The sequence below is a fragment of the Falco biarmicus genome, chromosome Z (assembly GCF_023638135.1).
Source record: "Falco biarmicus isolate bFalBia1 chromosome Z, bFalBia1.pri, whole genome shotgun sequence".
NCBI classification, from domain to species: domain Eukaryota; kingdom Metazoa; phylum Chordata; class Aves; order Falconiformes; family Falconidae; genus Falco; species Falco biarmicus.
In genome coordinates, this window is record NC_079311.1 from 48,310,735 (window position 1) to 48,323,669 (window position 12,935).

General features: G+C 40.4%; 1 protein-coding gene across 1 annotated transcript in view; it reads left to right on the plus strand.

Moving 5' to 3' along the window:
• The window catches only part of PIP5K1B (phosphatidylinositol-4-phosphate 5-kinase type 1 beta), an 88,773-nt gene that overhangs the window by 16,422 nt on the left and 59,416 nt on the right, over nt 1-12,935 (plus strand). The window contains exon 4 of the mRNA XM_056325783.1: nt 3,973-4,103. Within this exon, the coding sequence (XP_056181758.1) occupies nt 3,973-4,103 (131 nt within the window). The remainder of the gene's footprint in view (nt 1-3,972; nt 4,104-12,935) is intronic.

The window sequence follows — 12,935 nt, forward strand, 5'->3', positions numbered from 1 at the left end:
TTAATCATTCATGAATAGAGGCCTTTCAAGGCAAGAAAAATGTGAATCTTCTTATGACACAAAGCCAAATCTTTCTAATAGTCAAAGTAGCAGTCTAAGAACAGTGGTGTTGTTTGTTCCCACAAAATTGCCTGTTCTGAACTGTTATGCAAGTCTACTTGGTGTGCCATCTTAATTATTTAGGACCTACGCATCTCTGTTCTTTCTAAAATAAGCAGTCACTCTAGCATATCCTGTTCTGAGAACTATAACAAGAATAGTTTTGTGTACTTGAACCTTTTCTTATGAATTCCTGCTCCTGAAATGTTTTTGTTCAAGTGCTGAAGTATTTCTGGGCATGAAGCTTCTGGTGTTCTTTGCTTCCGCTGATACACTCTCTTGCTTGTTTGGTGGGTGGGAGGTAAAACCTGAAAATGGGCAACAAGAATGGTGTTTTCAAACTAGTGAAAATGCACCATGCCAAAGGAAGATAATCCCTTCCCAATAGCCTTCTTCCTCTTCACAGTGGTTTTCTTTATTCACTCCTTCCATATTTTCTTAAGAATTCCTTTCTTGACTGATTTCTTCTTTTGTTTCAGTTCTGCTGTTTTTTTCTCATCCATCCAGCAGGGTTGTCTAGTCATTGTGAAAAAGGTTTCAGGGATGGTCTCAATGTATGTGTATACAGTATCTGTCACAATTTGGTGCTGTCCTTTTGAACCCTGCTCTCCTCTGCAAGCCGTGTTTACTGAATTTAATTCAATTAATCTCTGTATAGATTTTTATAGAGATTTTCCTCATCACTTTCATTTCTGTCTTTATTCCCCCCAGTTAATGCACCTCTTGCCTTGACTATGAAGTAGAACCTTGAATACATTTGTATCCAGAACCTGCATTTAAACCATTAGTCTGCATTGTGATACCTTGGCAAGCATGTACCATTTGCATGGAATTTGTGTCTGTTTTTTCCAGAAGGGAATGCATGCTGTTTCAAACTCATGAAGCATTTGAATGTCCAGTTAGATGGGAAATGTTTTAAGAGGGTTGCAATGGATAGCTATAACCTGTTTTGTAAAGACAGGTAGGGAAGAAGAGGAGGAGGAGGCGCTGCACTCTGCGTTAAGGAGAACATTGAATGTATGGAAGTCAAGTGTGGCCAATGGTGGAAGCCCTGTTGAGCATGTCTGGGTCGAGATCAGAGGGGTTGTCTCCAAGGGGGATCTTATAGTACGTATCTGCCATCAATCTCCAAACAAAAATAAGGCCAAGGAAGCAACATTTGGGTCACTTAGGCAGGCATCAGGTAAACAGAACCTGGTTCTTATGGGTGACTTCAGCTACCCAGACATTTGTTGGAAGAACAGTACAGCAGCTCACATATCATCCATCAAGGTCCTGGGATGTGCAGAGGACTGCTTCCTCACACAAACGTTGGATGTGCCAACCAGGAATGAGGCACTGCTGGACTTGCTGCTCACAAACCAAGAAAACCTGCTTTGCAACGTCCGGGTTAGTGACAGCCTTGGCCGCGGTGGTCACAATATTGTGGAGTGTGGGATCCTGCTGAGCGCACTGAAGGTTAGGACTAAGACAGAGGTTTTAGATTTTAGAAGAGCAAACTTCAGCTTGCTCAGAGCTCGACTGGGAGGGATTCCTTGGGAAGCTTCCATGGAGGATGAAAGAGCTCGTGGGTGTTGGGAGTTTTTCAAAAACGCTTTCCTGGAAGCACAAAGACAGTTCATCCCCATTCATCCCCATTAAAGGTAAGGTAAGCAGGCAGAGCAAGAGATCATCCTGGCTTAACTGTGAGCTCTGAGTCTGCTCAAAACCAAAATAGAAGCGTAGCAGAGATGGAAAAGCAAATACCTGTTGAGAACTACAAGGGCATTGTCAGGTCAGTTAGAAAAGCAAAAACTCAGCTTGAATTGAAATTGGCCAGAGATGTAAAAAACTACAAGAAAGGATTCTTCAGGTACGTAAACAACAAGCAGCAAGAGAAGGAAAAGGCTGGCCCACTGTTAAAGAGGAGAGGTGAATTACTCACCAACACGTCTGAAAAGGCAGAGAGGTTCTCAACACTTCCTTCACCTCTGTCTTTACCAGCACTGTTGGGCCCCAGGCCTTGGGAGCAAAATCCAGGTTGATGCAAACACAGACCCACCATCAGTGAAGGAGGAGTTGGTATGTGAACAGTTACAGGAGCTTGACCCCTGCAAATCGATGGACCGTGGCCATATCCACCAGAGGGTGTTAACAGAGCTGGCCAACATCTTTGAGGGGCGGCTCTCCATAATCTTTGAGAAGTGGTGGAGATTGTGGGACATGCAAGAAGACGGGGAAGGCTAATGTCACTCCCATCGACAAGAAGGGCTTGAAGGAGGATCCAGGAAGTTATAGGGGCATCCGTCCACTTCAGCCCCTGGGAGAGTTGTGGAATTAATCCTCCTAGGGGCTATCACAAGTCCATTGAAGCACGTGATTGGGAAAAGCCTGTATGGATTCTCCAAGTGCGAATCGTGCTTGACAAACCTGATCGCCTTCTCCGACAAGGTAACCTGCTTGACTGATGTGGGGGGAGTGGTGGCATTGTCTGTCTGGGTTTCTGCAAGGCTTTTAATATGGTTTCCCATAGCCTCCTCCTAGAGAAACTGATGCTTTACAGCCTAGACGGGTGGTACCTGTGGCGGGTGGGGATCTGGCTGACAGGCTGTGCCCAGAGGCTGGTGGTAAATAGCTCCTTTTCAAACTGGCAGCCTGTCACAAGGGGTCCCCCCCAGGAACCAACATGGGGCTCAGCGCTGTTTAATAACTTCATAAATGAAGGATGGTGGGATCGAGTGTACCCTGATGAAGTTTGCTGATGACACCAAACTGAGTGGGGAAGTGGAAGCTTTGGAAGGGACCTTTGCTGCAGGAGGACCTGGATAGGCTGGAAGAGTGGTCTAAGAAGAACCTTATGAAGTTCAGCAAAGACAAATGTAAGGTCTTGCACCTGAGGAAACATAATCCAGGAATGCAGCACAGTCTGGGATCTACTCAGCTGGGGAGCAGCTCTGTGGAAAGGCACGGGGGTCCTGGTGGACAGCAAGCCTGGTATGAGTGAACAGCGTGCTGCTGCAGTCAAGAAAGCCAACAGGATGCTGGGTTACATCAACAAGGGCATGTCCAGCAGAGATAAGGAAGTCATCATCCCACTCTGCTCAGCGCTTGTCAGGCTACACCTGGATACTGTGTTCAGTTTTGGTCCTTGCTACACAAAAAAGATGTGGCCAGGCTGGAGAGGGTCCAGAGAAGTGCCACAAAGATGATTGAAGGACTGGAAAGCCTGCCATATGAGGAAAGGCTGAGAGAACTGGGTTTGTCCAGCCTTGAGAAAGAAGGCTTAGGGGAGACCTTATCGCCATGTTCCAGTATTTAAAAGGTGGCTGCAAAGAAAATGCTGACTCCGTTTTTACAAGGAGTCACACAGAAAACACAAGGGGTGATGGGTACAAGTTGTTCCTGGGGACATTCCAGTTGGATATAAGAGGGAAATTTTTCATAAGGAGAACAATCAGCTATTGGAATAATCTCCCCAGGGAAGTGGTGGATTTTCCAGCATTGAACACTTAAGATTTGGCTGGACAGGGTGCTGGGCCATCTTGTCTAGACCATGCTTTTGCTGAGAAGCGTTGCAGCAGATGTTCCTTGAGGTCCCTTGCAACCTGGTATTCTACAATTCTGTGATGAGTTAGAACACAATGTCTAAATTATTTGGGCAATTTGAAAAGTCTGAGTCTGTACAACAATGAATTAATTTTTGTAGTTTTTGCTACAGCATAATGTTTCTTTTTAAATCTTCTAATTGAAAAGCAGTCATCTCAAATCTAGGAGGTAAAGATGATATGGCATTGTTACTATGAAAATGATTAGGAATTTAGCATATGATGTTACTGATAAAGAACAGAAATAATTTTTAGCAAACTCATGCTTGAATTCTTACTTTCTGTGCAGACTGCATCCTCAGCTATTAAAGGTGCTATCCAGCTGGGAATAGGATACACAGTAGGAAACCTTACATCAAAACCGGACAGAGATGTTCTTATGCAAGACTTCTATGTAGTGGAAAGTGTCTTCTTACCAAGGTAAGGACAAGCCTGTTGCATTAGTTTTCAATAGAATTTCATAATGAAACTGTAGATCCTTCAAGCAAGGGTTGTTTTCCAGTTCTAGTAAAAAGGGGTTAGAGTAAGTTTAGTGTATGAGGATTCAAAAATTATCCCGCCTTCATATTGTCACTGAAAATGAACATAGGGAGAAAACTGGGAAGATCACACTTCAGCTGAAGATCTGAGACTTCTTACTTCTAGAGAAGGAAAGTAATTGTGACACTTCCAATTAAAGGAGCATTTAGTGGTTTGTGGCTCTATGCAGTTAAGTATTATGTCAACATTCATGTGTCTGTTTTGGTTTTAGTTTCTAAAAACTGATAATAATACTTGCCATTTTGTTGAAGTGTCAAAATTTATAAAAATTCAAGTCCTGCAATGTTGAGAGTAATACAAGAATTTACAATACACTATAAAATTCCATCCATGACTTTAGCCTGTTATGATGCTCCGCTTTTACTAGCTGTTGAGGTTGTGCACCATTACTGCTTTTCATTTGGCTACCTCAGCTTGTTTAACTGCCAGGTTGGTAGGAAATAACTGTAATAATACAGTTATGTGGATGAGGGAAATCAAGGTCTTACTCATTTTGAAGGTTTAGAAGCTGAAGTACAGTAGCATGTGATTTTTCCAGGTTACATATGCTATGAATGGGTGAAAAAGAATTAGGAAAAATGTATGTCAGAACAAGGATGACTCGCTTTTTCAGTGTTGTTTGGGTTCTTAGAAGTGCTAAGTACCAGCAGTGCCCATCATTTCTGCAAGAACATGCTATGTATGAAGTATTCCCTGAATTTGGGAATGCTTTCTGTGAGTTTTTCAAAGTTTTGTTTGTGTGCAGTTTGAATGCTACTTCATAAACTGTTTCTAATAATTTACAATCCTAAAAAATTACTGATGTCACTAAAAAAAAGTTAAAACTGACAACATACAAAATAATTACAAGCATTTTAAAGTTGCCCTCTTCATGTAAATTTCCTTGATTCAGCTCCTGTTTTCCTCTGAACTGAGACATCCTTTAAGGAGAAGAAAATTCATTTCTTATGTGAAAGGAAGCTTTTTCATTCTTTAGTTCCTAGTAATTGAGGGTATTAATATCCTTGATTTGGTGTTAACTATTTAAGTTTGTGCACAGTTTTGTAGTCTTTCTCTTGTAGATTAGGTAAATACAGAGAAGTTAACTATCTGCATGTGTTTCGTACACTGTAATTGCAAAATCTTGTTTGTTTAAAAAAATCCAAACTACAGCTGAGAAATTTGCATATCACATAACAAAGTCTGTATTGGGCTGACAAAGAGTCAGAGCGAGTGACCCATCATATTTGTGAAATGTGTGACTGTGACAGTGGTGCAGGTTTCTGTAATTTGTTTGGCTATGATACCAGCTTTGTTGTGTATGGAAATTAAATGAAACACACATACTAAAGATTTTTTATTACATAGCACAGTTTTGGAAAAAATCTAATCTGTTTTTTTTGATGTAGTTTTATAGGAACAAGTGAATTACATTGTTTGTAGTCAGTAGCATTGCATATGTCTTTTCTCCTGTAGAACTTAACATGCATGTACACTCAGAAATGAGATTTCCGTGGTTTAGTTTGAAGGGAGAGAGATCCCTTCTGGTTTAAAAAGAAAACAAAAGCAGAAGGAATAGTCTGTTTGCACTAACATAAAATTTATTATAAAAGCTTTAGGAACACCTTTCTGGGCAGTTTCCTATAAATAAATAAATAAATAAATCATATGAGGAGAATTAGACAAATGAAAGTAATGGCCAGAATAGCATAGCTTTTTTTTTTTGCACAGCTATCTAGTAAAAAAGAGTATATAACATAGTGAGTCATCTTGACTGTAACAAAGAGCCTCTCTATAAAGAGCACTTGCTGATAATGTTCTCTGTGAAACTAAAAATTTGGTATCCATAGTAATCTCTTAAAACTGTAACATTTGATTTCTTAAGCTAATGCACAGAAATGTCAAATTTCAAGTCTTTCTTATATCTCAATGTAACATGCACATTCATTTATCTAAAATTATTTCAATCCAGTGGTATTAATTTGCATAAATTCTAACAATTTGGGATTGCACATAATTATACAGGCTTCTTTCTTGCTGGTTGAGGATGTTGGGACATTGAGTCTTTCGTGATGGCACTATGTGGGTTGCCTCTCAGTCGTATCTATAGGTAGCTTCATTATCCTAGTTGGAGGTAAAAAGCTAAGATTGTGTGTTCTTTCTGGGTAGGGTTGTGTTCCCAAGGTGCAGCTCAGGTGCTCTTCACTTTTTCCTAGGGCAGTACCTACATGTGAAGGCAGTATTGTTAACAGTCATTACTTTTATTACTTTTCCTCCACCCTTTGGATTGGTCTGACTCAAAAGCAATTCATTGAAATTGTTACACCAGTAGGTCCAGTGGGCTGATCTCTACCTGGAAGCACCCTGGAGCAAGCCGAGGTTAAGTCAGCATGTTGCCGGATGTCCACAGCTGAAGGAGAACCTGACAGTGTAGCAAGTGTGGTGCTGAAAGCAGGTGCTTGCCAGGCAAGGACCAGCATTTTTCTACTTGCTCTGGGTATGCATGATTCAGCTCCAATTCCAACCAGGCTGTCAGCTGAATTTCACCTTCATTGTGGCCAATTCACAGCAACCAGCCTCTTCTCAAGCTGTCCTGCTCCACCTTCCTCACATGTTTTCTCTGCATCTACCTCACCTCATCCTGGTCTGGCAGTGAGGTGAGAGGACAGCTGTTTGCAGAGTCATAGGCACACCCGCTGCTTTGACGACAACAGGAGCACTGTTACAGTGACAGTGATAAAATAGACCTGAGCTAGTAAAAATGCAATGAAACAGCAGCCTGTGTGCCAGCAAGCAAAATAGTGTTATCTGTGCCCTTTTACTGTTAGGGGAAAATAGTAAACAATTTTTTATAAATTTTATCAGTTGTAGAAGACAAATAGTGTCTGCATATCTCTCAGCCCCTGAAGTAAGCCTCAGCACCACCTGCACCTCAGTTCGGTACCCATAGCAAAACACTTCCAGCAGTGTTCAGGACTCAGGAAGGAGGGAGAAAAATATCGGGGGAAAAAAGTGGTCAGTTTAGGCCTGAACATAGCTGCCCTGCTTATTGTGAGAGGTACTGATGTAAATCAGGAGTAACTCCATGGATTGCAGGTTATGCCTGGTCCAGAGTAACTTCGTGACTGGGTTAAACTGCACAGTTTAGCCCAGATCCATTTAGGTGCCTTTTCAGGAAGTGATATTAAATGAAGTACAGATATCTGTACAGTGGGTGGATGGAATTTGAAAGGTTTGTACTTTCATTTATACATTGTGATGGAGGGGGTGCAAAAGTGCCTTTGTTGCTTCTGCTCCATGTTGTGGCATCCCTTTCATCCCTTTCTCTTCAGGTTGCCCAGGAATTTATAGTATGTTGCTTTTGGGAGTTAAGGGAGGTATTACTAGGGGCTGCTGTAAAGATGTTCATACAGAACCACCATCCAGATTGAGTTTAAAAGTCAAATGTGCTCCTTGGACTGGGAAGCAAATGCAGTCTGCAGTAACCCACTTGATTCTGAAGATACAGTGTCCAAAATCTCTGCGCAGTTCCCTGGATTGGGTGAAACTGCTCCAGGTAACCTCTCTTCTGGTTTTTAAACACTGCTTTGGAAATCCAGCCATGGAGGTGGCTTACCTGGTGCCGGTACTGCTGCAGCAGCAGCTCAGGTTCAATGGGAAGGCTGTGCATCCTGCCTGTGCTCCCTGCGCTCTGCCCTGTGACTCAGCTGTGTGGGACATATTCTCCCCATCCAGTTATGCTCTGTGCCCCTGACTTCTTCGGTTGGAACCAGGTCAGTTCTTGGTGGCACATTTTGTCTCCAAATCAGCCATTTGTGCAGTATGGCTACAGCAGTGTTTTGACAGGGGTTCGATTCAAGTGTGGAGCTGACTTCAAGTAATGTGGCCGTGGTTAGAAAGCCTTATTGCTTAGCTAATAAGCCTAGTTGTGTCAGATAGTGGTGGCTCAACCTGGTCACTGGGCCATGGAACCAAGCCTGTGAGTTGGCAGTGTGGGCAGCTTACAAGTTCTTCCAGCAGACACGTACTATGTAGGCACATTTTCTACAATGGTGCTTGATAAGCCGAACAGAAGCTGCTCCGTTCTGTCAGCTGACTTTAGGTAGTCAATCAATTGCAGCTTCAGAAGCAGAGCATTTGGAGCAAGGCAGTATGTTTCAGGCTTCATCTCTTTCTTAGATGGAGGCTACTGCTAAGCACAGCTATGAGGTTTTTTGTGAGTGGTGACCTTTTTGCAGCAATCTGTCTTGTGTGCTTTCCTTGCTAATATGCTTTATTTTCAGGGTCTAGACCATGCATATTGAGAACACTTGATATGGTTTCTAATTGAACTGGTAAGTCTGTTAGATGCTGTTGACCTGTATGCACCCTGCAGCTGCAATCATCTGTACAGTGAACTGGTTCAATTACAAGTCACTTCCTTGTGATGCTGATGAGAAATTACTTGGTGCTTGCTGCTATTTAACATCAAAAGCTTAATATTGTATTATGATAGTATTTGAGTGACAGTCCAAATAGGTACTAAGCCCAAAAGTACTAAGAAAAGAAAACCATGGACATAGTTTAATTAGTCTGGGTTTCACCCTACATCTGAAACTGCAGTGTACAGTTTTGGGGTACATTCTTGAGGACTGACTTAGAAAAATGAGGAAAACTGACACTTGCCCTCGGAAGTACCTTTGTTCCAAACATCTGTCATAGGTTACCTGATGGGCTAAGTAGTGTCTTTGTAATTAGGGAAGTATAGAATGCTTTGCAGGCTTAGTGTGAATGGTACTGGTACGTTCACACTACTGCTTAGTTGTTGTGTAACTTATGCCACTGTATTTGCTTCCAGTTGGCCAGTTTCACAAGACGGATAAGAAAGCGGCCTGAAGCCTCTGATAAAGCACTGTGTCTCTTCTTCGGTGGTTTGGTTGCAGAGATGCACAGTATGAACCGAGTTCTGACACACTTTTTATGGTTTGTGAGTGGGGTGATAGCACAGAGGAGGAAGTAGTTTCTGTTTACAAAAGGAGCAGTATTTGAAATGAGGATACTGTGGCAACAAAAGCAAAAGCATGTCTGTTACAAATTAACTACTTTACCATAAAATTCTTGGGAAACCTGTGATAACCTGGATATTTGTGTGGTTATGTAGACAAACAATTTTGAAAGTACTCTGAGATCCTTTGCTTTAATGGCATCTCCAGTTGGTTGTGAAATAGTTGTATCATCATCATTATCCTAAGAAAACGTCTGTGTATTCAGCTGTTACATAGAGATGATTGGCTTGACTTCTTTTGAAGACACTTACTGTTCACAGTTGTGAATTCAAAGAATTTCAAAGCTGCCTTGTCGGGGACTGCTAAGGATAGTATGTAGGTAGTAACCAGAAGTATAGGAGAACACACAGTGAGAAACAAGGATATTACCAGTGGACTTTATCCCATAGTATGAAAAAACCAAACACACACCTATTTGTACAGGTAGCCATAGTATCTACTTCCATCCTGTGGGAAAGAATTGCTTTCCTGAAATGATATATAGGAAATGAGTACACCAAAGCAATACCTGATCTGTCAGTATGTATTTATTACATACTACTGTAGACTTTAAACACATCTTGGTGTATTGTAAAAGACCAGCTTTATTCAAGAACAGTGAAAGTGAGATTGGATACTCTTAGATTTTAATATTGTGAGCATTTAATTTTAGATGTTTTATTTTGATTTTAAGACTTTAAAAGAGTTGCTTCTACATGGGAGAACTGGGGTGTTCTTCCTTGCAGTACGTACAGGAAGGGTGTATATGGGCTCATGACCACAGCATGACTCTTTCTTTTGTTAACAGCTATAATAGAGCCTATTAACATTGCTCTGTGATGAAGGCTTGCTACCAAGAGATGCAGCTAGTATTCTCCATCCCTCCAGATAGGTGTGCTGTCTCTTGAGTACATCCCACCATGTGATGCCACAGTAAAGAAAAGCTGACAAGAAACATATCTGGGTGTCTTGCGTAGCAAAATTTTTGCAAGCCATGGGGTTAGCCATTAAAAATATAGTGAGTTTTACTTCATTTTTAATTTGATATTACACCATCTAAGAGACATGTTAAGATGCACATACTGTCATTTATAAGTGTGCTTGACTTAAATTTTAGATATTTTTTTTTTTTAGTATTACAGCAAACCCATGTAGCAAGCTTAATCTTTTTTTTTTTTTTTTAATTCTACCTACCATTCTTTTGCTTTTGTGCAGTCTTACAACCAAGGGTATTAAAATACCATGTAAGTTACAATTGCTTCCTAATCTTTACAAAATCTATAGTTTGTCATAGCTCATATGTAGAGACCTGAATTCCTCAAGATTGCCAGAATCAAAGCATGTATTAAAAACCTTTTTTTCTCCTCTGGTAGACCTGTGCCCTAAACTATCTGAGAGGAAAATTATATGATTACCTTCCTTTTTTTTTTTACATTTATTATGTCCAAACCTCCATTTTTCAGGTTAGGTTTTTTGTCAACAGATCATGGGTAATTTTCTTGTTCGATTTCAAAGACATAATCATCCCCATGAAACTCCCTAGCCTGATTTAAAATTGTTGTATTTATATTGTTGTATATTTGTATTATTGCATATAATTGTTATATGTAGTACTTTGCACATAAACTTTAATCTAGCCAGAGTGAAACACACTTGTAAAATGTGCCAAGAAAATATGAGGAGAAACCATGAAATGCTTTCTCTCAAAAGCTAATAGAGTGGAAGGTGAATAATTTAATGTCTAGATAAGGTAGAGATGTATTTACATCAAGTGTTCTGTACAGTGGAAACTGTCATTTTTAGGTGAGCGCAAGGACATGCTCAGCCACAAGGAGTTTAAGGTTCTCCACTACTGTAGGAAGTTACTGGAAGTGAGGGTGCTTTTTCTGTTGAGTAGCAACAAGAAAACCTTAAACTTTCTTCCAGAGAAGTAACCAAGTCCGGATTTAGTGTCAGTCTTGCTTTTTGCATCACAGAAGAGCTTACCTGTAAACAGTGCTATTAGGCAATTAAGCTGAAACTAATGTGTGTAACAGAAATGGTAGGGTATGGTGAAAAGCTCTGCAGACCTTTAGTAAAAGGGATTTTTTCAGGTGACTTTACAAAGAATAAGGGAACTTGTCTGCATAGTGAAATTGACTGTCAGAGCACATGAGCTTACTTTATTACAGATGTAAGTATGTGGAGTTGCCCTCTGTACGGATGCTGTTCCAAAATCATTGCTCTGTTTTGCAATTATTCTAGAATAAATATGCACTTACTATATATTACTGTCCATCTGCAGACCCAGTATTGGTCATTTTACTCCATATGCACTTAGGAAAGGGCTCTAGACCTGTGGTATTATAGCAAACCTCCTACCTTCATTTCAGCCTGGGTGGAGTTCCAATGACAGTACCTGTTCTGATATAGTAAGGACATGTAATCTGTTTATTGCCATGCTTTCACAAAAAACCCTTTTGAATTATGGCTGTGGGAAGCAGATTTATAAAAGTATTTATGTACTGAAACATAGGACTTTTTAAATAAAGTTTAAATCATTAATCTTCCCTGAAAATGATGTGATGCTTCAGCAGAGAACACTGTTCTGTTCTTGTCTGCAGCTTAGAACAATTACATGCATTAACAAGTATGCCCCCCAGGTTCCCAGTGTAGCTATACATTAGCCCTATGGCATCCCCATATTACACAAAAATTCAACAAGACATATCCAGCTATAGGAAATTTAATGTCAGACAAGACTGGCAGTTTTCTGAGCAACTGAAAGAGCTTGTAAGAAAAAGCATTAGCCAATTTAATTGTAAAGAAAACCTACCATCTTCAGCCAAGTATCCTACTGATTTCTGTTATTTACTGTATACTTGAGCAATAAAATACATGTGGATTTGATTTTAATGCCTTGGATTTGTGATACAGTAGACTCTAAAGTGATCAGATGAGTTCATTAGGACTAGGCAGCTTTCACTAGCTAGCTGTTAACTGTATAGTTTAGTAGTCCAAGAAGCAGCAGTGCTGTAGTGGATACATAGAAAGACTTGGCCACCCACAATGATCTTTTTATTTGTGATTGCCAGACAGAAATCAGGTTGTTTTTTCCCTCCTTTCATCTCCTGTCCAGGAATCTAAAGTATATGCGTTTGTGGAGCCTGAGAAAGCTTGTTCACCAGCTCACACTGTTCAATTAGCAGCAGTTCGTTCTGTTGGCAGTATGCATGCAGGGGCAGCTGGGTGGGTGCAGCAGACTTGTGTCATTGACTTGTTTTTAATGAAAGGTATCAAGTTCTTACGACAAGGATTAATTGTACAGGAACAAAGTTCTTAAATATTTCAATGAAATTTAATTTAGTCTTTCCTGGAATGTTTTGTGAGTTTATTCTTTGTTGTATCTATGTGAATTTGTAGCTTTTTCCCCATTTCTTTCCTTGTTTCTTCCCCCTTTTCCCTTTTTTGGATGCTTTGGATTGCCAAACAAAGAGGTACATGCTGCATTTCTGAATAATTTAGTTAGGGTAAATGAGTAAAGGAGTTCTGGAGGAGCTAATTTCGGCCACTGTGTCATCTTGGATTTTGTGCTCATCTATTTATCAAACCATTTGAAGGCTGACCAAACGTAGTCTTAAATAGGTTCTTGTTTGTGTTGAAATTGTAGTTTAGAACTTTGTCTACCACTTAAAAACCTTCTTTTAGTCACCAGCATTAATAAATCCAC